The sequence below is a fragment of the Eretmochelys imbricata genome, chromosome 22 (assembly GCF_965152235.1).
Source record: "Eretmochelys imbricata isolate rEreImb1 chromosome 22, rEreImb1.hap1, whole genome shotgun sequence".
In the NCBI taxonomy this organism is placed as follows: Eukaryota; Metazoa; Chordata; order Testudines; family Cheloniidae; genus Eretmochelys; species Eretmochelys imbricata.
The window spans coordinates 19,125,371-19,149,019 of record NC_135593.1 but is presented as its reverse complement, the minus strand read 5'-3'; the positions used below and the strand labels follow the sequence as shown (position 1 = coordinate 19,149,019).

Genomic DNA, 23,649 nt, shown 5'->3' with positions numbered 1-23,649 from the left:
CGTTGCAGATTGAAGGGGAAGGGGTCAGCAGCAGGTCTGACAGTACTAGACCTGCAGCTGAGTCCCTACCAGGGGGTACCTGGGGCCCTGCCTTCCTGGAGTGAGGAGGCAGGAGACTCATGGATAAAGTGCAGATCAACCTTTTTATTGTTTAATTCTCTTCATTTGATGGCCAAACCGTTCTTAGAAAACATGGTGCAACTTGGTTTAGTAACAGTGTATCTGGAAAGTCAAAATATCCTTGAAAATATTGTCAATGCATTCAAGAAACCAGAAAACTATGGACATTCCAGCGACATGACCCTTCTTCTGGAGCAGGAAGAGGGTGTCTTTCCCTGCAATGACTGAAAAAGCACCATTCTTGGCCTTTTGTTGTGTAACCAAGGCACCGCTGGGCCTTGCACCACAGAACCATCACTGATATGTTACGTGGCCAGAACAAAGAGAACAGAGTCCTGGAGTGGAGTCCAAATTTGAGCCTGAGCCTAAACCTAAACAATTCTAAGATTAGAATACAAGCTCAAACTTGCAATGTAAACAGCCAGCAGGCTACCAGAGAAAGTTGCTTAATGACAACCTCAACACAGACGTGTGTTTTGACACCCCACCTTCAGTACATGTTAGCCAGAGGGACCCCAAGACCACACAAGTCCTTAGCAGTGGGAGGAACCAGACAGTTAGACTGGACATACATCTTCCCCCCCACCCCGAAAAAAAAAATTTAAATAAAACGATAAAAATTAGGCACTGAAGAGAGTCATGCGCCCATGTGCTTGTAGAACCGAAATGCAACTGCCCCCGGCTGCTCTCCCGCTTCTCGGAGGAGCCTCCGCCTGGGGCACGGGTTGGATGTGCTGCACCCACGGGGACGGCGTCACGTTGGCAAGGGGTGTGAACGGCACCCTTCCCCCGCGGGAAAGGCCACAGGTGTACGAACGATAGCAGCAGCGCCTTTACAAGAGTCACGTGCCTTGGAGACCGGACAGCCCCTCTTCCGGCTGTGGGTCAGACATGCCTGTGGTCTGTAACATTGGTTATAGCCCGGGCGGAGGGGAGGAAACCGTGAAGACAGCAGGGATGGCAGCTACAGCCCCAGGGCACTAGGGCTGGGAACTCCCTTCTGGGCCTACCTCACAGCTTGTCAGGTGGTGGGGGGCAGCAGCCCACACCGAGAACAGCGCTGGAACCACAGCGAGAGCCCAATGCTTCAGCATCGCCTTTGCCATGCCTCAGACCCTACTGTAGGGCCACGGAGGGCTTGGGCTGCCCCCTGCTCTAGCGGGCGGGGAGGCTATACAGACTGGCGGGGGCAGTGGCTCCTGCCCCGGGAGCAGACGATGGGTGGGGGTGACAGGAGGGAGCCAGGGAGCCTACAGAGAGGAAGGGCCTGATCTAAGCCTTGGCAGGGACACTTATGCCAAGGCCCAGCGCTCTCGCTAAACAGCCAGGCCTGAGAGGAGCTGCCCAGCTCGGGAGCAGCCTGAGGGGGGACCGACTGAACTGCACAGCTGAGCAGGCCGGTCCCTGGGCTGGGAGAGGGCTGAATATCCTCTTTGCAGGGGATGCCACATTGCTCCCCCGTGCCCTGGCCAGTACTGGAGCGTTTTCTAACTTGCCTGACGTTTGTTCTGAGAGGTTCCCTGCCCCCCGCTGGCCCCAGAGCTATATGGGATAAACATGAAGGGGGAACCGGGATGCTGGCTGGCTGAGGAGGAGCCAGGCATGTTAGGCAGAGGTGTCCATGGCAGTCCGTCTTGGCATGGCACTGTGGTGGGGACAGAGACGGGAGAACGGCAGTGCAGTGAGAACCCACCACTTGCCAGGCTGAGAACCTGGAGCCACCCCCACGACACTGCAAGACCAGTCGCCCCAGCAGGGGAAAGGGCAACGGCTTCTGTTGAGTCTGACCGGGCTTCACACCATCCCCACCCCTCTCTGTGAACCACGTGGCGGCAGGTGGATGCGTCGGGCCTGCCCTGCAGCCCCTTGAGCAGCTCAAGCAAGGAGGTGATGTGCTCAGCTTGGCAAGGCGCTGTCTGAGGGTTGGACGACACCATGGCATGCAGGAGGCGGGCAGGGGAGCATGAACACGACTCCCACCTCCGGAGAAGCCCCCATACCTGGGATGCTTTGCCATGTCCTCGTGAGCTCCCCACCATGAGTGTCCACTACACCGGAGACCAGGGCTGCAGGCAGCACCTGGGCTGGATGGAGTCCCCTCCGGGAGGCCCCAACTAACAAACCTCAGGCCAGGTGGTGTTACGGGAAAGGGCCTAGAAGACATAGATTTTGTCCCGTTGTACGCAGTCCAGGTCATCATCCAGCATCAGCAACACCTGCAAGGGGACAGGGCAGTGGCTAGGCCGGGGCTCAGCTCGAGGACAAACACCTTCCCCCTCTAGTAGGCAGCGTTCCCCCCACACCCCCTGATTGGGGGTAGGGGGAGGAGGACAGGGTGCTGGGACCGTGGCAGGGTGCTGGGGGGGGGACGAGGAGGAGGGCAGGGTGCTGGGGGGGGGGGGTGGGGAGGAAAAAGGAGGAGGGCAGGGTGCTAGGACAGTGGCAGGGTGCTGAGGGGAGATGGGGGGAGGGAAGAGGAGAAGGACAGGGTGCTGGGGTGGGACGGGGGCAGGAAGAGGAGAAGGGCTGGGGGGGATGGGGGTGTGACGAAGTGGGACTGTTCTTAATGTTTCCTCTGAATAGTGTGGGGGTGCCTCAGTTTCCCCTAGGCAGTTCTTAAGTATTTAGGGGGTGGAGTAAGGGTGTATGATCATTGCAGAGCCCTAGAGGGCATGTGTGTGCAGGAGTCTGGACACAGAGAATGGCCAGCACCCTGTTTCCTGGCAACTGATGGCCTGGGCCCTTCCCCCCTGCAAGGTGAGAGCTGAAGGGTTGGAGAACAAAGGAATCAGGTGACCTCCTGGCCCGGGAAAGGGACAAAGCCCAGAGGAGGAGGGGCTGGAGGGGGTTTTTCAGTTTGGGGCTGGCTGGGACATGGAGTGAAGTGCAGACCTGGTTGTCTGGCTCACGGCCCCCCCAAAATGGACCCAGCTGAGGGGTCCCGTTCTCTGCACCTGCAAGCTCAGTTTTAGACCATGTTCCTGTCGTCTAATAAACCTTCTGTTTTACTGGCTGGCTGAGAGTCACGTCTGTCTGTGAAGTTGGGGGGCAGGACCCTCTGGCTTCCCCAGGAGCCCTGCCTGAGCGGACTCGCTGGGGGGAAGCGCACGGAGGGGCAGAGGATGCTGAATGCTCCGAGGTCAGACCCAGGAAGGTGGAAGCTGTGTGTCCTGAAGACAGGCTGCTCACAGAAAGGAGACTGCCCCAGAGTCCTGACTGGCTTCATGGGGAGCAGTTCCAGAGCATCGTCCAGGGACTCCGTGACGGGGGAGCGGGAGGAGGGCAGGGTGCTGGGAACCTCTCCGACCCCACATTGGTGTTTTTGGATGAGTGGAGCTGGTGCTGATGGGGGTGGGGTGGAGTTTATGATTCGTTCTAGACCTGACTCAGCCCCCTGCTTTCAGCACAGGGGCTGGCCCGGACGGGAGCCTATGTCGCAGCCGGCAGAGGGGGCCATGAGGATGCTGCAGCATTAGGTGGACAGAGCGAGGCACCTGCCAGTCGGCCCTGGCCTCGCTGGGGCTCTACACGGGCATGGGACAGAGGGCCGTGCAAGAGGTGTGCTCTCGCCTCAGGCTGACAGGGACCGCGTGCTCCCGAAGGCAGACCTAGTAGCCATGAGGAAGGGGCTGCCCCTGCCAGCCAAGGCTGACGGATCTCTGGGGAGCGACAAGTGCTTCTGGGGACCCTCCTATGTGCGCCCATCCCAGGCTGGGAGGGCTGCAGCCTGTGGCTAAGGCAGCCTCAGGGCAGGGGGTGGGTGGCGACAGCCGCTGATTGTCTGGGGACCGGGGTTCGGGGAGCCTTTCCCTCTGGGTGAGCTGGCACAGCCATGTGTGGTGGGGCTGGCAGGACCTACCAGGAAGGAGCCGAACATGGCGATGGAGGAGAGGAAGTGCCAGATGTCGTGGTCATCAAAGAAGCTGAGCAGGATGCAATCTCTGTTGTGCTGCCGGGACTCGGCTGGTGTTTTCTGCAGAGGAGACAGTCATAGCCAGTGTGTTATCTCCAGCCAAGCACGCTGCCGGCCTCCTCCCTGCGCAGCTCCTGCCCAGGGGCGTGCTGCAGCCTAGAAGAGCACAACGCTGCCCCCACTGCCTGCCCCGTACAGTGATACTCCAAGCAGGAGACCCCCCCGAGTGTGGACCAGACACGTCAACCCTGCATAGTCAAGGCCCTGGCTGGCATGAGCCACCACTCACCTGCCAGGTGCTCAGACCCTGGAAGAAGAAGAAGAGGGCGAAGCCCCAGACCACGGAAGTGAAAATGATGCAGAGCAGGGGGATGAGCTTGATGCGCTCGCCACTTCGGAGCTGGGGAGGAGAGAGAGCAGGTGAACGGTGACACGCAGAGGGCAGGGGAATGGCGACAGCCAGGACACACAGAGGGCAGGGGAACAGGGATGCCCCGCAGACGCAGAGGGCTAGGCACCTGCCTTGGCACACCTGGGGCCTGGGAAGGGCTGCTGGGGCCTGGGAGGGGCTCTCTGGAGGCTAGGCCCACACGTTCCCCAGTGACAGAGGCTTCTCTCCCCACTACCTGGACAGATAGCGTCTGGAAGGGCTCAGCGGTGCTGGGGATAGTGGTGCAGGTACCAGGTCTCTGGGGATGTTGGTGAAAGAACTTACGGGTCCTGCTCCCCTGCTGGGGCCTGACTCTAGGGTAACCCCAGGGCTCAGTCACTCCCTCTTCGCCCCAGAGCTCTCCCGGGGTACGGGCCCCCCTCCGCAAGGCCAGGGGGTCTGTCCAGCCGAGCCCCTAGCCTGTCCGCAGACAGTGATGGAACAGGGGCGTCCCCGCACCTTCATGATGATGTAGAAAGCGAAGTAGAGCAGCAGGTTGCAGATGCCGATGGCCAGCAGGTAGGAGGCGAAGTCGTTTGGTCGGACGATGAGTCCATAGGCAGCTCTGGGGAAGGGAGAGGTGGGTTAGGAAGGCAGCAGAGGGGGGCCCCCAGCTGCAGCATAGCAGAGACTGGGGCATCCCCATGCCCACTTCAGCAGCAATTCTCTGTAGCCACTTCTGAACCCTGCAGCCACCAGCAAGATGACCTGGGTCTCCTGGAACTTAACCTGGGGCACCTGCTGCATCCTGGGCCTTGCCCAGCAGCAGAGCTGAAAGGGGAAAGGCGTTAGCCCGACTGCTGTCCGGGGCAGCCCTCCATGGCTGCTGCTAGCAAGCCGCAGTGCATTCCCTCTCCAGGGCGCTACACCCTGCTTCACCCCATGGTGTTCACAGCTGATGCGAGCGGTGCGTTCTCAGCCTAGCTCCCGGCACGGCTGCATAGTAGCACAGAAGAGGGCTAGCCTGGAACAACTGAGATCAGCAGTTCAGGGCCGGGGCTGGCATAGCAGCAGGGGAGGGCCTGGATTGAGGTGCGTTGGCAGTGGTGGGAGGGGAGCTCTCCTGATGCCCCCTTTCCTCATACAGAGCACTCTCCTTCTGGGCAACCTGGGGCTTGTCACACACACACACACTTACAGTGACCAGTTGATGATGTTTCCCACGACCAGCAGCACCATTCGATCCTGCAAACACAGACGAGGAGGGTCAGGGGAGGGGGTATATGCTGGGCTAGCGGTTCCGGGGGGGTGGCAAGTCGACGGGACCCCGTTTTCATGGCTCAGAGCCGTTAGAGCTGCCATCTCCCAGACCCACTCTCTGCCCCAGGGCACAGTTCATCTGCGTCTGAGACATGGTGGCTCAGCCATTTTCTGGCTGGGAGGATGCTGGTCGCAGGGAGCAGGTGGAGAAGCCCTGATCACAGCGCGAGCTCTGTGTCCTGCCATGGAGCTCAGATCACCTCAGCTGGGCCCAGCGTCACATTCCACCACGGCCAAGGAAACAGCTTCCCTGGATCCCACTTGGGGGGCAGTGGGTCTGGGCTAACTCTGAGGATGGGGGGCTGAGAGGGGCCATGCTGGGTCAGGAGGGGGAGGGAGGCTTCAAGGAAAGGACCCTGGGGGAGTCGTCCGCAGTGGGGATTGAATCTAGGACCTCAGCTTCCAAAAGCATGGTGCCCTCCAGGTCAGATAGCCCAGGCTCAAGCAGGCCCCTGAGCCCCCTGCGAGGAGACAGCGCTTCATGGGGTGGGCAACATGGTCACTGGCTTGTCACCTCTGGGGCAGACTCTTGGTTTAGCTCCATTTGTCTCCATCGCAGAGCCAGGCCCAGAGCTGAGTAAACTGGGGATGCGCTTCAGAGGGGGCTGGGCAGGGGCCCAGGGCTGTCATGCCCAGGGGCTGCAGGGTTGCACTGGCAGATTTGGGCTTGTGGTCCATCAAAACATCCTGTCCCCCTGCTGGCGTGGTAAGGTGGCCAGATGCGTCCTGAGCACAGCCCCAGGGACCGCAGCATGAGGCCTTGCTGGAAAATCCACCATCTAGCACAGAGAGCTCTGGGCTGGCCCCAGGGCACCGGGCCAGGCTCGTGCTGTTGCAGCTAGTCCTCATCGCTCAGCGTTAGCCACTCACAGGCTTTTCCCGGGAGTCAGGGGCTGAAGTGAGCCACTCACTCACCACGTACATGGGCCCACTGCACTGGCGGATGCAATCTGTGTACAGCACGTACACAATTCTGCGCAGTATCCCGGAGTCTGCAGAGAGAGACAGAGCTAGAGCCTGGGGAGAGGGCAGCAGGCCCTTCCCCGGCCCCTCCTAGCCCAGCAGGGCATAGATTGCAGCCAGCTCCATCCGGAAGGGAAGAGCCTGAACCCTGTGCTCCCAGAGCAGCAGTCCTGCAGGAGGGAGGCCAATGTAAGCAGAGGCTGACCGCACAGAGCAGGGAGGTGCGGAGCTGCAGCTGGGGGCTCCCCCAGCCCATCACGCAGCCTGGGAGGGTGGGCCCTGCAGCGAGTCCCACCGCCAAGCTGGCTTGGCTTTCAGACCAAGTCCCCTCTAGTCACCAGCGCTGCGGGCTCATCAGAGCAGGGCCGGCCACGCTGGGCCCCACAGACCCCCGAGTAAGTGCAGACATCTCCTGTGAGAGTTGAGCCGGCAGCTCTGACAATGCCCAAGGTGGGCAGGAGCCAGACTTGCTCTGCCGGTGCGCAGAGAGCCCTGGACGTGGGGTATACTAAGCAGGGAGGAGTGCTGGGCAGTCACCTGGGTGCAGGCATTCTAGCGCCGTGGGACCACGCAGGCCACGATGCAGAGACAAGGACTTGCTGGGCTGGCCTGCCTGCGGTGCCCATTGGGAGTCTGGCTCTGCCCCCCATCCCTGTCCCGGGGCGGGGCCTCACCGAGTTTCCAGCGGCCCATGTAGTAGAGCTGCGTGCTCAGCAGCAGTGTGGCGATGATGTGGATGATGGAGAAGAAAATCCAGAACATCATGTTGCCTTTGCCAAAGACCTGTGGGGAGAAGACGGGGTGAGCGGGTGGGAGACAGGGCTGGGGCTGGTCCCCAGGGGCCCGCAACGCAGGCGTCAGAGCTGCGGTTACAGAAGGAGCCATCAGCACCCGGTTGCTGAGAGAGCCACAGAGCCAGGATTCATGCCTGAGTCCAGCCTGGGGCAAGGCAGCCTGAATTTTACTGGGGCAACTGCTGCCCTCTCCAGGTGCGGGGTTTGCTGGCCAACAACGACTCACAGGCTCTCAGAGAGCTTAGTCCTTAGTCCCTCTGCAGATGGCCAGTAACACGCCCACCTGGACTGAGCCCGTCTGCACAGGGGATACCGGCAAGCTGGCGACCTCTGAGCCAGTGGCTCCTCCCTCTGGACGCGGCTCCGGGGCTGGCACTTACCACGCCGACGACGGAGAAGAAGATGACGATGGCCAGGCAGGCGTAGGCACTGTACGCGCTGGCATTGATGTCCGGGTGCCGTTTCTGATACAGCTTCAGCATGCAGAGCCCCGCGATCATGTACATGAAGGAAGTGTCTGCAAAGAGGGACAGCAGCCAGGCTGAGTGAGGGGCCGGTGAGGGGCAGGCTGGCAGCGAGGGCAGTCCCTCAGCGTTGCACAGCCGCAGGAGCCTGGGTCCCGGCTGCCGTGGGAGGGAGAGGAGGGCAGGGACAGCTCAGAAAGGAATGGCGGGAGGAACCTGCACATCTGGGACATGGCCCAGAGCACACAGCTGGAGTGCCGAGCCGTGGGGCCAGAGCGGTGCTGCACACCCCTCTGCTGGGAGCACAGCGGCTCCCTGAGCTCACTGGGGGATGTTGGGGGCTGTCTGATGCTGCAGGCTGCAGCACAAACCCCCCCAGAGCTCCTCCTGTGCCCGCTCTCTGCCAGCACCACAGCCCCGTGGCAGCTGGGTAGGGACAGGAGAGAGGGAGTCTGAGGCTGGGAAGGGGGTGAGCTCAGGGGGCTGGAGCAGCCAGCGAACGGGCTGCACTGGGCGGAGAGGAGAGCCCAGGATGCTTGGCCCAATAACTTCCCCCGGCAGTCACCCACACTCCAGCTCCGTGCTGGAGCCGGGCAGAGGGTGGCAGCTCTCAAGGGTGGGTGTCATTGCAGGGCCAGGGAGCCCCGAGCAGGGCCGGCCGCAGCACTCACCGAACTGGAAGTTGGTGTAGTTGGGACAGACGTGGTAGCAGGCGCTGAGCAGCCCCTCCATCATGAGCGCCGTGCCCATGGCGTAGAACAGGCCGAAGTGCTTGGGGATGCCACACTCCTGGGGGGGGGAGGATGGACACGCCTGTCTCAGACAGACAGATTTGGCCAAAAGGCACCTGGCCTGAGTGAGACCCACTCCCAGCTCAGGCAGGGGGCACCAGGTGGCAGCCTCCCCTGGACACCCCCCAGAGGAACTCCCCATGCAGCACCCAGGCCCTGCCCGCCCCCACCCAAGGGCGCAGTCCTGCCCATCCCAGCTAGCATCACAGGGGATGGCGATCGCCCAGGCTTCAGCACGGGCAGGTCCCCCACCCCGCCTCTCAGGGACGCCCTGCCCCACTGGGGCGGCGGAGCCTGGGCTCCAAGGAGCAGGGCAGGCGCGAGGGGTGGCGCTCACCAGGGCCTGCATGTCGTTGTGCACCAGCGCCCGGTTGCAGCTGATCTCTCTCTGCAGGGTGATGAGCAGGAAGAGCAGGCCCAGCAGCACGTAGCCCAGGTTGCTGAGGATGTTGTTGAAAGCGCTGGCGGGAAGCAGGTCAGTCCGGGTCACCGCCACTGGACCCACGCAGCTCGGCCCTGCCCAGGGCACTGCCCCCGCCCCAGGCAGCAGCATCCTCTGTCCCCTCCCCGCCCTGCAGCCCTGCCCACATCCCACGGGAAGGGGGCAGCACAGTTCACATGGGCTCCCCTCCTGGGTGCTACTGGGGGGCCCAGCTCTCCCCCCCCCGTCAGCCCATGCGGAAAGCCCAGGGAGCGTCACTGGGAGCCCCAGCTCCTACCTGAGGTTCCCCAGTGGGTGGGCACACAGGAAGTTATAGTAGCAAATGTCCTGATTCCCTGTCACGTTCACCACCTGCAGCGGGGAAGCAAAGCGAGACCCTGAAGAGGAAGGGCAGGGGACACCAGCTGGAAGGGGCCTGGCATGGCTCACAGCCAGGACTCGGGGGCCTGAAGGAGGTGTCCCCAATAGAAACGTGCACTCACTGAGGAGGGGGGGCAGGGCAGAGGATTTAGGGGACCCAGCCACACTGGGCGAGTGCAGGACCCCGATGCCAGCACAGTCTCACGGCCCAGGTTGGGCAGACAGCGAGGGGTGACTCAGGGTTCATGTCTTCTTCTAGCTTCCACCCCTGGGACTGGTTACAGTCAGGGCAGGGACGTGCCCATTTACAGAGGGCATTTGGCAAAGCCTTCCCCTTTGAGAGGCTGCTAAGCGCAGAGGGAGACAACGTGGCACTTCACTGCAGAGGGCTGGGCAGGGCTGATCTCAGCATGCATCTCGCCCTGCTAAGCATGGGTGACTGTGCCCCGCTTGAGAGGGGAGTGAAGGGGCCGTTCTGCTGGGGGAGCACCTGCGAGAAGACTCGGCTGGTTTCTTTGCCCCAGGAGGGAACTGCCCCCCAGCCCATCTCCAATGTTAGCCACATGACTGCTTTGAAGCCCAGAGACTGGCCCTGGGAACTCCCCGAATGCAGGAGAACGTGGAGCAGGACAGCCAGCAGCCCCCAGGGAGTGAGCTGGGATACTGGGGCCGGAGGGGGATGCAGGCAGGGACCGTTCTTACCGTCTGGTAGGTGATGACCAGCTGTATGACAGGGAGGGCGTAGAACACAGCAATGGTGGCAATGTTCCTGCAAGAGAGCACGGCGTTGAGCCACGCGGGCGCTGGCCGGGGACTCCAGCTCCGCCTCCTCCCCGGGGCTCTCCCCACAACTCCCAGTGGCACACATGTTCACCCATCTCCCTGCTGGGAGGCCAGGCTCCTCCACGGACTCTGCAGCACCCACTGGGTCGGATGGCGCATGTGAGGCCAACGCCTTGGGGGGGCAGGATGCTGATCTGTCCACTGCTCTGCAGCAGGGCAGGGCTCCAGACACCTCCTTAGCTCAAGGGCAACCAGAAGAGTCCCGCAGCACATTCCCCCGCCCTCCAGGCCCTCGTCCCCCGCAGCCCCTGGCCTCCCCTCCCTCCCCAGGCCTGCCCCCACTCACCAGAAGTAGATCTGGTATTTCTTCCGCAGGACACGCTTATCCTTCCGGGCCAGGTCTGCCACGTACAGGTATTGCTGGGAGCAGAGGCAGGATCCTGTCACAGGCCAGGCGGGGCATGCAGCATACAGGGGCGAGGGCCCTAGTGCTTGGGGTGAGAGCGCACCCCGGGAACCAGCCCAGGCTGCTCTGCCTGCAGGTGCAGAGCTACCCCGGCCCAGAGCACTAGCTAGCTGGCAGCCGGGAGACAGTAGCATTCCCGGGGCGCATACGGGCTCGCTCACAGCACTGGAAGGAGGCTGGCGCTGAGTGATGGGCACGTACCAGACCAGCCAGCACAGGGTTAATGAGCCCATTGCCACATGGTCCTGGGGCAGTGCCTGGGTACACAGGCCTCCCCGCTGCTCCATCACTTTCCGCCCCACATTACCCTGCTCCAGCATCTCCCCACGGGGCATGGCTGAAGCCTGACACAGGGCAGCCATAGTGGCTGTGCAGTGTGTTTCCATTGCCGAAGCGATACCCGGGCTGGGCAGGCGACACGGGCCTGCATATCACGCTCCCCCGTCCCATCAGAGCAATGCCTGGGCTGGGCAGGTGACACAGGGGCCTGCATATCATGCTCCCCACCCCATCAGAGCAATGCCCGGGCTGGGAAGGTGACACGGACCTTGGTCCGGATGACATTCTTGTCGGAATCTATGTCCGCCAGCGTGTCGTAGTCGTCCTCCTCCACGGAGCTGAGGGAGTCCAGGCGGGGCCGGCTGGCCACGTTCTCCAGGGTGCGCTCTGCAAGGGCACAGGGGAGCATCAGCATCAGTCCGGGCTGAGGCCCACACACCCTGGGCAAGGCCTAGCCCACTCCTTCCCCACACCCCTGGCGAAGAGATCAAACCAATCATTCGTATCACAGAGTCAATCGGAGCCATTCAATCACACCCTGAGATCATCCCCCTGTTCACTGTCCGTAGCTCAGTGCAAAGGGATCGACAGGGCAGAGTGGGGGCAGCACAGACCCCACAACAGAGACCCCCGCCCCCACCGCTGCAGGAGGCTCCATGGCATCCAGCAGACATTCCCAGCTCTTCAGCGCCCAGGTTCAACCCGCCAGGCCCTGGGACAGAGATCCCCGTGGACTGAGCTACCTACGGCCCGTCGGGGTAATTACACCCCCGGGGTCGTTCCATTCTGATTAGGCTGATCTGGATGTTGATGATACAAAGACTTGTGCAATTTGTTCATCATGCTGATGCCCCCGGTGCTCTTTCTGAGGGGACAGACTGTGTCTTTTGGGGTCGCGAGAGAGACAAAGCCCCAAACGCACCCTTAGAAAGGGACTGGGAGGAGTTAGGCAGCTCCCTGCAGAACAGAGTCAGGGCAGGCAGCTCCACAAGGCTCACACAGCGAGTCACCCTGGCACACAGGGCTCACACTCCAGGGAGGGGCTCACTGGGGCATCAGTGCCCAGAGGACCTGGAGCAGGACTCGTGCTGGGGGGTGGGTGTCACCCTCAGCAAGCAGGAGGTGGCTCTGACTAGACTGAGTTAGCCAGGGGCAGTGAACTCGTCCAACTCAGCCTGCTGAGAACTCAGCCGCCCATCTCCTCCAGGGCTGCTAACTAGCCTTCTCTCCCAGCCATGGCAAGGCCACCGAGCTGGTTTTGGGGCGGCTTGCAGGGCCGACACCCGCTGCTGAGCAACCTTAGTCACAGGGCGTGGGTCAGGCCTGGCTAGGAAGCTCTGCCGAATCCTGCTGTAACATTAAGTAACTCATGGAGACGTCACGCGCTGGCAGAGCATGGCCCCTTTGGCACAGAGCCCTGCTGGCACTTGTCGGATGCTGCCCAGTGCCACGTAGGGCCAGGGTGTCGGGGGCAGAGACTAGAGTAAGACAAGCCTGCCCCTTGCCTAACGCACCTCTCAGCACACAGTCGTCACCTGGCCAATGCTGCGTGTGGGTCTGGGGAGGGCAGGCAGTCATGCACAGCTCGCCGGGACAGACACTGTGCTCCTGGGGCTGTTCGGTTGTTGCTCTGTTTTGGTCTGGCCTGTGAGTCACCTGACAGCCACATAAGGCTGCTGCATGTCTGCCACTCCCTGTCTCGCTCTGCTAGCAGCTGAGTGTCCTGCTGCTGGCCAAAGGCTGCCAGCCTCGGGGGCCTGATGAGAGAGGCCAAGGGCAGATGGGGCCATTGTGCCCCTCCCGTCTGCCCCCTGGCGTGACACAGGCCAGGGAAGCTCACCCCCTGCGGAGCCGACAGAGGGCAGGGACACCAAGCCCTGCATGAGGTCAGGGAGCTGTGGCCGCTCTGGGAAGGCGGCTCCTTCTTTCGGTGTGTAGCCTGGGGCTCCAGGCCTGGCCCTCACGGCCTTGGCAGGCGGGGGCAAGGTGCTGCCCACACAGCATGAACTGGGCCGTTCTGCAGGCGATCCTGCCTCTGCCCCACTGCAACAAGGCCCACAGCCGCTCCCTCTAAATCCACACAGAACCCCAGCGCCCCCAGCCCCTCAGAAAGTGCAGCCCCCAGCCATGGCAAGTCTGGGCAGGGGTCATCCAGGTCTTCACGTTACCATCTCAGACCCAGGCAGATGGGTTTCTTTGCGGGGTGGGGGGAGGTCAGCCAGTGAACAGTCCAGAGATCATCCCTCCCTTTCCAGGACCCTGAACGGGGCCCACAGAGCCAGGGCTAGAGCGGCGTTCTCGGGTCACACGGGTATAGAGATCGGCAACCACTCCCCGCACTCTGAGTCAGCTGAAACGGGACTGATTTGCCTCCGTCTGGTCCGGGCACCTCACCTCCTCCCCTTCCGTACCACAGCTGGCAGAGATCTTCTACCGTTTGCTGAGCTTGTGCATCCCACCCCGCCCCCACGAGGGACCAGGAGAGGAGGATGACAGAGCTTCCCCTGGACCTTTCCACCCCCCTCTCTGAAAATACAGCAGGACAAGCCAGGGCTCCCAACTGATGTCCTGTGCTGGTCCTGGGTCTGCCCCTCCCATGCCCTGCTCTGCAAACCTCACAGTCCAGCTGGGAGCCCGGGCCTGTTGGGAAAGGGTTGGGGGAGACACTGCACTAGGGAGAACCAGCCAGCATGTCTCTTACACACAGCATCGCCAGTGCCCCTCAGTCCTGACCTGCAGCCCCCCGTCACCCCAGCCCTGGGCCCCCCGCTACCCCACACACAGCATCGCCAGTGCCCCTCAGTCCTGACCTGCAGCCCCCCTGTTACCCCAGCCCTGGGCCCCCCGCTACCCCACACACAGCATCGCCAGTGCCCCTCAGTCCTGACCCCTGCCACTCCATTCTCGCTCTCCTGCTCAGAGGCTGACAAGCAGGCAGAGTTGTGGGGCCCAGGGAGATGGCTGCTCCCAGTGTGACCACGCATTGGAAGATGGGAGCGTTATGGGACCGCTCGGGGCTGGAGGGACTGTTCAGTGGCTGTCCCTGGATCAAGGGACGAGAGAAGGGAGTGAAGCTGCGAGTCGAATGCAGGGTCTGTCCCCAGGTAATGTGAAGCCGAGGGCACCCCAATACATTGGATTGATTCAAGTTCTCCTAGTGCCTTTTCTGCTTAACATCCACATCTACCCATAGTAATGCACAGGTGCCTCATCTGACTGGAGGGAACACGTCGCTTGAAGTGGTCCAGCCCTTGAAAGGAAAGCGAGAATTACTGGGAGGGCTGATGGGGACAGAGCCTCCTTCTGAGCGCCGAGCGGGGTCCCAAGGAGCCAGCCAGGCAGTTTCAGTCCTCGTCTGCTGCCCAGGCCAGACAGCAACAACCCGGTTAAAGGCCTGCCCAGTACGTTGGTCTTTCAAAGTGGAGCAGAGTTGGCGAGGGTGGGGGGAGGTCTGAATGAGGACGAGAGCCTGGGGCAGCCACAGCTCCTGGGGCAAAGTCCTCTCCCCAGAGAGCCTTTCACACTCAGGCCCCCAGGTATGGGGGCAGATGCACACCCCCAGGCTTGATGAGTCCAGACAGCAGGCCTCAGACAGGATCTCGGTGCATGGAGCATTTGCAGCAGGGATGGCTCCCAGGCTCTGGGATTGCTCTGATGCGGACTCTGCAGTGCAAAACCCAGCTCCAGATTGCAGGGTCCGTCTCGCTGGCCAGTCGTTGCTGGTTTCTTGCGGCTTACCTGTGTACCCAGAGGAGATGTCCGTGGAGCCCATGCTCTCGGTGATGCCCTCAGTGCTTAGGGTGGAACTGTTCTCTGGAAGAAGAGTTAGAACAAGGAGGCGAGTTGAAGTGGTCAGACACCCAGCCAGGAACGGGTTCCTGGAGAGCAGAGGGCAAGGTGCCAGGAGCTCACACAGCAGCTCTGTGTGCGTGTGGTTGTGGGGCGGGGAGACCCTGGCTTGTCACCGTCTGGGGGAGAGGAGAGGAACGAGACTCTGGTCACAGGGTCAGGAATTGGGTCCAACCATTGCCAAGGGACTGGCGACCTGGCCCCCCATCTCCCATCTCCGACTGGTCCCGGAGCCCCAGGTGAGCAGGAGAGTGCAGTGCTCCTCGCCGGTGCTTACCCAAAGAGCCATAGCTGCAGCCGTGGTAAGGAGGGTGACCCAGGAGGGAGTCCGGGGTGATGCGCGGATGCCCTGCAAGACACCACAGCACCCTGCGTCAGGCAGGCAGCAGTCTTCACACATCACCCCCAGCAGCCCAGGGGGCTGAGGAGAGCAGGGGGCACGTGTGCTCGGGGGCCAGGGCAGGGTCTCAGTGGGGCGAGGGTGGCAGGCTCAGGCTGTGCCCGGACAGCTGCAGGGCAGCGGAGCACTTGGGGCCGCAGACGGTTTCTGGTCAGGAGAGACCAAGGACGGGGGTAGCTGGGGGAGGAAGGGGACGCGTTAGGATTGTGGGGCATCAGCGGAGCTGGGTGAGAGGCGTTTGCACAGCACCCTGCGTCCCTCTTTTTAGTGGCTGGCGCTTCCTACGGAGCAAGACCCCAGTGCAGCACCCTGCCCCGCCCACTTCCAGCTGGAGGGTGGCTCAGGACCAGTGCGTCAGGGGCACCAAAGGGATCTGTTCACGGACTGTGAAATAACGGAGGCTGATGCTTACCCAGTAAAGACGCTGGGAATGGAAGATCCCCAGGAGCGATGTGCAGGCAGAGAGAGAGAGAGAGAGAGAGAGAGACAGATGGACAGACAGTCACTGACAGCAGCAGTCACTCAACCAGAGTCGCTCCGATCACAGATGACGCGGAGCTTAGATTTGGCACTCTAAGGACCCATTCACCTGTCTCCCCACAACGCAGAGAGATCTGTGCACAGAGAAAGGGCACGGGGGCTGAACCAGGCCGTTGAGCAAAGCCCGAGCCCAGGTCTGGAGCCAGCTCTCCCGGCCCCTCCTTTCCCCGCAAGGGAGTCCAGGCTGTGTGGAAGGGCAGCGACCAGGGAACCAGGGGTTCAGTTGGTGAGCAGCAGAGCTGGCCAGGGGCAATGGAGAGCGGGTTTCCATTCAAGGGAAATGTTCTATTTCCACCATCCATTGTTTGCCAAACATCAAACCCCAGAACGTTTGTTCTGTGAAGAGAACCCAGCAGCAGTGTGTCCATGAAAACGTTATTTCACAGGGAGACAAATAAAGAACAAATCCCCAGCCAGCACTGGTACATACTCCGCCCCCCAAGGGAACTGTGCCCACACAGTCAGCCCCCCTCCTCCAGCACATTATCTTCGCTGCCCCCCGGGCTCTACATGAGGGGGCCAGCTCCCAGAGTCTCGCCCCATGTCAGTGCCCCCTACAGGCCCTGGGGGTTCCATACCAGTGTCCGTGGTGGGCGTGTCCATGGCAGCCAGGAGCCCTTTTCTCTTCTTCTGCTGTCTGCAAAAACGCAACGGCAAACCTGAAACAGAAGGGCCGGGAGGCAGCTCCCTCCTGCCGCAGACCCAGGTCCCGTCGGGCAGCCGAGGGCTGCAGAGCTCAGGCACCTCCCGATCTGTGTTAACCCTAGTCAGGGTTTGCCCAGGGAAATCCAGCCCCGGCGTGGTCCCTGGCTGGAGCGCACCACCATCTGCCACCGTGTCTCCTGGGAGCTGCTCACACAGAGTGCAGGAGCCAAATGAAGGGCTCACCCAGCCCTGCCCGAGAACCGCAGCAGACACAGCTATGTCAGAGGCACACGCAGGCTGGGGGGCGAGGAAGGCTGCGTGCGTCTCCAGTCATGGTGACCTTCCCCGTGGCCCTTTGGAGACACGGCCGCGCCATGTTCCAATGTTCCCAGTGTCAGGTCGGGGTGGGGTGGGCGTCTCTGGGACGGACACTGGAGTTGGTGGGGATGCCCATCCCTTGCTGTACAGGGAAACAGGCCTCCTACCCTGGGGTGAAGGGGAGGGGGATGTCTCATCCCTGGCTGCTTTTTCTGCCGTCAAGGCCCTGGCTCTCAATTCCCAGCCTGATGGACGATAGCTAGCCTGCACCGGCAGCTACGAGTCACCGTGCCAGGCCCCGTGGCTGCACAGGCTGGGAGGGGGAGGTGAAACCTGCTCTAGTTTTGCGGAGCCAACCCTGGCTGTGGTGGGTGAGTGAGAGGGAAGCCGGGGAGGAGGTGGGTGAGCTGAGCCAAGCCGGCAGTCCGGTCCCGGAGCACCGTGGGGTGGGCAGAGCGGGAAGCGAGGCCCAGGGACTCACCTCCAGGTCTCCCAGCAGGCGATGAGCAGCGTCAGCAGGTAGAAGGAGAGGAAGATCCCCAGGCAGAAGAGCATGGCGCTGACGTAGACCTCCGCTGTGGGGAGAGGGAGCGGGAAGGGGGATTATGGGACAGCAGCAGCCCACGGTGCCCCACCCAGACAGCAGCTCGCTGGACAGCACAGCCTTGCGGGCATGGGGAATCAGCTGGGCACTCAGCCTCCCCGGGCCCCACAACTCCCCCACCATGCCTACCATGACACAGCCCACACCATGTGTCCCTCCACGTGGGGGCACAGACCCTGGCTGTACCGGGGGAGGTGGCCTCTGCTCATTTTAGCTGCTGTGTTGGAGCCAGGCCTGCTCCAGGATCATGCCCAGCATGTAACACCCAGACAGCGAGGGAGACCCAGGAGCAGGTGTGTCTGTCCGTGCCTGGGCCCAGCAAAGGCCCACTTCAGACACAGAGCCCAGGTGCTGTCCCAGGCCACGTGTGCTCAGGGCCTGCACCACCAGCAGGGTGCAGCCGGTTGTCAGAGCCTTTCCCATGTGCCCAAGCCATGCCGGGCGCTGTCCCTGCAGGGACGGTGCCCCTGCACACGGGCATTGTGACCGGCGTGCAGCAGGAAACGCCCCAGCTGCAGACCTAGCTTCCGCAGAGTAACCTGCCAGCCCTGCCCCTGGGAGCAGCTCACAGGTAATAGCAGGTGACACCATCACATCCAGCGCCTTCTGCCGACTGCCTTGATCTACCGGTTCATCTGGAAGGAACAGAAGGCTGCAGATTAGCCCAGCCTAGGTCTGCTGCCTCCTGCCTCCAGGAAAACTTCTCAAAGCAGATGGAGCAGGCCCTGTAGAAAGCCCACACCCTGGGTCTAGTCCCAGTGTCGCCCGGCCCAGAGGGGGGTATGCCCAGCAGGGGCTGTTGGACCCTTTCCGCCCACAGCGCCTTGTTACTGAGAAGTGGCAGCAACAGAGGCAGGGAAAGGGGTCACCACACCCAGGTCAGGCTGGGAACCAGCTTCCACCTGGGCATTACGGTCCCCAGGGCCGCTTGCACGGTCTAGATCCCATCGCCAGTGCCTTGGGGCGGAGGGGACTGATAAAACCCATGCCTAGATGTCAGAGGGGAGAAGGCTGTAGGGGCGGGTGGAGGAGAGGGACAGGTGAGTGGCTAAGCCCTGTGCCTTCCCAGACCCCTCCACGCCCCCATACCTTTGGTGAGGGGGTAGTAAGGCAGGGACCCTCCACAGGCCTCATCTTCCGTTTTCACCACCACCACGACGTAGAAGCTGTTGCTGGGGAAATCCTTCTTCTGGCATGGCCGCCGGGAACGAGAGAGGAGAGTCAGTGGGAGTGGTGAGTGGGCAGCTCTCCCTACCCGGCCCCGGTGGAGCGGAGAGGCCTGGATGCCCAGGATCCCCCAATGAGAGTCTGGTGAGACGGGCACGTCGCGAGCGACCCAGAGAGACGCCAGAGCTGGTTGCGGAGGAAGCTGCTGGTCTGCGCGGCTGACGCACATGGTGCTATTAGCGTGGAGGCAGCACTGGAGACACGGGGATGAGCCCAGAGGCCACAGCTTGCCTGCAGGGAGCTGTCCGGCTAGCGCCGTCTGGCACGCGAGGAACGAGGCTGCCAGGCTGAGTGCCCCCTGGCTCAGCACGCGCCGGCAGGAACATCTCCAGCCGGCGCGAACTGTCACGAGGGCCACAGCAGAGAGCACAGCGAGGCCTGGCACCTGCAGCTCTTTGGTGGGGCTGAGCTTGCAGGGCTCCCTACCTGCACCGTGATGGCTGCCTTCTTGGTCATGGTCTGGTACATCCCGATGAAAGCCACGTTGTTGTCCAGGTCGTAGACGGGGCACTACAGGGAGGAGAGGGGGAAGCAAAGACTCAGCCACATGGAGTCTGGACCTGCCCAGAGGTCACCCTGGGGGACGCTGGGCGAGGGGAGCACAGGAAAGAGGAACCCAGCCCCAGGCCCCACGTACCAGGATGTCCTGGATGGAGACGACGGAGCAGGGGAAGGCCATGCGCGAGGTCACCTTCACAATCACCGAGTCCACACCCTCCGGGAACACATACTTAAAATACTACCGGGGGGGGGAGCGGGGGAGGGAAGAGGGCACGTTATCACCATGGTGACACTGCCCCCCCATAGCAGCCCCCCAAGCAGAGAGAGGCATTACCTGCGGCTGGGCTGCTGTGGCATTAAAGCTGAACTGCTCGCTCGTCCTGTGCAGAGAGAGCGTTAGAACAGCACCGTGGGTCATAAAGTGTGAGCAAACGGGCCCCCCATCGCCCCAGCCCACTGGGGCAAAGAAAACCCCACCCGGCTGGAGCCAGCCACTGGCTGGAGCCTCAAATCCCCAGCTCGTAGAGCCGTGAGCAGCCACTCGATGAGTCTCCAACGCTCCCTGAATGCTTGACAGGGAGCCCGGCAAGGCGATGCCTGCCCCAGTCCGGGACCTGGCTGGCCTGCATGGGTCTCCGGGAACACGAGCTCCCCAGCCATCCTGCACAGCAGGCTCATGGGCGGGAGCTGGGGGGCGGGGGGAAGGAGGCACAAGGTGTAGGGCAGCGTGTGTATCTGGGGGGGTTCCTATCTCCATCCCTCACCTCAGCACGAAGTTCTCTACGCGGGTGACCCGCAGCTGGTAGGAGGCGTTCCTCACAGACAGCGTGGACACATCCACATAGAAGAACTGTGTCTCCGACTCGCTCTTGGTCTGGGGCTGGCACAGCGTGCGGCTCACATTCTGGTACAGGTACTTCCTCTGGAACCTGGCGAAGGCAGAGACCCCCGGGCCGGATGAGAGGGGGGCCTGGCAGCAAAGGCTGCGCTGCACCCCCCTCTGGCCTGGCAGCGGCAGCATGCGGTGCTGAACCGGTCCCCACCAGCATGGAGAGCACCCACAGCCTTTCTGGGACCGCCCAGCGCCTACGGCATGGGGCGCTGCTCAGGAGCGTCAGGCTTGGCTCCAGGACCCTCCGCCTGGGGCCCTCCTGGGGGTCGTTCCCTCGACTGGCTGGGTCGCTGTCCCCACCTGAGCTAGGCAGGCTCTCCTAGCGGCACGGAGGGTGCCATGGGGGGTCAGCTATGCAGCGTCTCCCTTCCCAAAGAGCCCCCCGGGGCCCAGGCCGAGCTAAGGGTGCTGCTCTGGGTTCCAGGGCGAGGGGCAGCTCTCCCCTCTCGTCGGCGCTCGGTAGCTGGACCAGGTCACTATGGAGAAGGCTCAGAGGCTGAACTTGCAGCTGTCCCAGAGCCGCTCTGCACCCAGCCAGCTGAGGGAGCAGGACGTTCTGAGGCAGATGAGTCCACACATTCGGGTTTTAAGGCCATTTTCATGCCACGGTCAGAGAGCTGGCCTAGTTCCCATGCCTTTGGAGGCAGGGGGACCCCAGAACTAGGCGGGGCATGGGTCTTTAGCCCCACCTCGGAGGTCGTCTCTGACAAGGATGGAACTTACAGGCCCCTGAGGATCAGCGGCACCTGAAACGACACCACCGCCTCCTTCTGCCTCACCACGAAGAGAAGCGGCATCTCCTTCTGCTCAGACAGCACGTTCACTGTCACCCGGACGCCCTCTGTCTGGGGAGGAGAGGAGAAGGGACATGCTGGCCTTGGCCAAAGAGACCGAAGCCCTCCCCTAGGTCCCTGGGCTCAGCTGGGGGACTGTGGATTGAGCCCCAGACTGTTAAATTTCTTTCAGCTCCACCTCAGGGGAAGTGGTGGCCACTGGTGCAAAGGGCACAACAGCTCTGAGCACAGAGCCCTCCCGCAAGGACAGCGCGGGCTCACACTCGGCCCTTTGTTCCCTGTGACTCTCGAGACGTGGGAGCTGCGTGACCAGCCTGGGGCAGAGAACTATCCCGCCTTAGCCCTGCTCACACATCGAACAGTTTACAGGCAGACACTGCATGCAATGGGGAATGGAACTCGTGACCGCCGGACCCTGCTGACTGAAGGGGAAGTTCAGCTTGGCCCACGCCCGCGAAGAGCTCCTGCACGTACTCTCCCCAGCAGAGAGGAACAGTCAAGACGCTGCAAGTCAGCCAGTCCAACTGCACATGCTGGGATGGGATGGGGGAGTAGGGCTTGAATGCTGGTGCCCAGAGACCTCACAGGCCAGGCGGGGGTTTGGGAAGGGTGTGCTTGGCAGATGTTGACTGTGGGGAGAGGCTGTTACAGACGCAGGAGCACAGAGCTAGGACTCAGCTCTGGGGGCAGTTAGGACAGAGGCTTGGGCAGTGAGGGAGGGAAGCTTCAAAGTGCAGGGCGGGGATGAGCAGCTCAGAGAACAGGACATGCCAAAGCAGAGATGTGGGGGGTGGGGGAGGAGGATTGGCGGGGGAGCAGCTCACTCCATGCACCCTGGGAAGGGATTACTCTCCCACAGGATGTCTCTCCTGCAGATCCAGCCTGGTACTAGAGACAGCCCTGAACTGAACCCCCAGATCCAGCCATGCCAAACTCTGAGACATCTGGGTGCAAACCTTCCCAGTCAGGGCAAAATGCCCACTCTTCAGCTGGGGAAGCCGAGTATGTATTTCCTGGGCTATGTGGCCCTGGAATGGGAAAACAGCCTTTGCATCCCTTCCCTTTGCATCAGAAACAGGGACTTATTAGCTGTGAACCGGCAGTGCCCTTCCAACTCCCACAGCCACAGGCGTGCCAGGCCAGAGCAGCCTTCCCAGTCACAGCCTGACTCAACGCTCAGGGATGGAGGTAAAAGTGAATCTTCAGTCTGGAACCTGGCTTAACAACAGACCCAAAAGCGGCAGTCGCCTCCCACCCTTCTAAGCAAACAGCTCAGCCGAGTTTGTGGAAAGAAAAAGTAAAGAGTCAGCCGAAGCAACTTCCTTTTAAAGCTGATTTGTGGCTTGCACAGTAGAACACAGAGATGCCCACAAGACACACACACCCTACTAGGGCAAAATGAATACACATGCCAGACGCATCACAGCCACAAGATAGGTGCAAGGCCAACAGCAGGCACTGGTCAAAGCCACTGTGATCTCAGCTGGGAGCGATGGGGACACTACCGAGTTGTTTAAACTCATCATGTCAGCTAGGGAGGGAAGAAGGAAGTGAAACTGGGCCAGGAAGTAAGCAGCCTTGCTTCGCTGTCCCGAGCCCCGTGGGAACAGAGAACTAACAGCACAACTGGGGGAGAAGTTTGGGATTTTCCACCTGCTGTCAAGGGCTCAGGGGGCCAGATTCTCCACTGCCCTGCTCCCTGTGCACGCCGCAGGCAGGGCTAAACAGAACCTGATCCATACAGAGCATCCTGCACGTGCTTGGCGCTGGGGCAGGGCAGTGGAGAGTCAGGCCGAAGGACTGTTCAGAGACACTTCATAGCACCCTCCAGCAGAGCACGAGGCCGGGCCCCCGTTGTGTGCTAGGCAAGGATTATCCCCTGAGCACCTCATCAGTTGTTCTGGGCGTGGCCCAAAGGTGGATGGAGCAGTTCACATGCCGATGGCTCTGGCAGAGGGACTGTGTCCCCTGGGCTGGCGCTGGGCCTGACTCGGGGGACGCTCACTCACCCTGTTCCTCATCACGGTGTGGTTGAAGGTGTAGATGTTCAGTAGCTCGCTGTTCACAAAGTCCGTGTAGCTTTTGTCAAACTCGGCCTCCTTCTGGGAGATGTTCTTGGCAGCCAGGGCCTCGAGGAAAGCACCAGCTCCCGGCAGAGCCAGCAGCAGCAGGACGAGGGGCAGCTCCAGGGCCAACATGACTTGATCCCACAGGCAGGCAGTGCGTCTCCTGGGGCTGGGCTAAGGCAGCGGCAGGAGCTTCCAGCATCACCGGGGTCAGCACCCTTTAGACCCTACGTTGGGCAATCCCAGGTAACATTGCCCCCCTCCTCTTCCACGCCGCACCTGGCCAAAGGGTGCGGGTGGGAGCAGCTGTGAATCAACAGCTCTGCCACGGAGGCTGCAGGCTGGTCACATCCAGGAGAAGAGTCTACAGGGCCTCCCAGAGCAAGGGTACCTCCGGGCCGCTCTGCCCCATAGCACCGCCAGCCCCACTGCAGTGGTGGGAGCTGCCCTACACACTCCCAGCTCCCTGAATGGGAGCCAGTGAGCAGCAAGATAGCAGCGTCGTTCCTGCCCTCTCCCCCAGCCCCCTGCAGACAGGCCTCCGCCTTGCCACTGCACCTCACAGGTGAGGGGCTGCAGGCAGCTGGAGACTTTGTGAGCCTCCTGGATGCAACAAGCCCAGGCTGTAAACAGTGAAGCAGTGGGTGACGTCAGACAAGGAACTGACACACTCTTAAAGGGCCAGGCTGCAGAAAATCCTTAAAGGGGAACTGACACAGACGGCTCCATTCTCCTGCGGCCCCAAACT

The 23,649-nt window shown here is 61.9% G+C and overlaps 1 protein-coding gene across 1 annotated transcript; it reads right to left on the bottom strand.

Annotated features, from left to right (window-relative positions):
• Positions 1-124: 124 nt before the first annotated feature.
• SIDT2 (SID1 transmembrane family member 2) lies at positions 125-23,513 on the bottom strand. Its single transcript, XM_077839760.1, has 26 exons — positions 22,845-23,513; positions 20,765-20,886; positions 19,914-20,078; positions 19,484-19,529; positions 19,286-19,387; positions 19,075-19,158; positions 18,511-18,610; positions 17,991-18,056; positions 17,299-17,392; positions 16,433-16,491; positions 15,192-15,263; positions 14,804-14,878; positions 11,334-11,452; positions 10,667-10,740; positions 10,240-10,306; positions 9,455-9,528; positions 9,073-9,196; positions 8,616-8,733; positions 7,861-7,997; positions 7,361-7,469; positions 6,639-6,715; positions 5,602-5,648; positions 4,923-5,028; positions 4,323-4,433; positions 3,980-4,093; positions 125-2,336 (listed from the first exon to the last, which is right to left on the bottom strand). Exons 1-26 carry the CDS (start codon positions 23,031-23,033, stop codon positions 2,274-2,276), a joined length of 2,514 nt encoding a protein of 837 aa, XP_077695886.1. The 5' UTR covers positions 23,034-23,513; the 3' UTR covers positions 125-2,273.
• Positions 23,514-23,649: the final 136 nt, after the last annotated feature.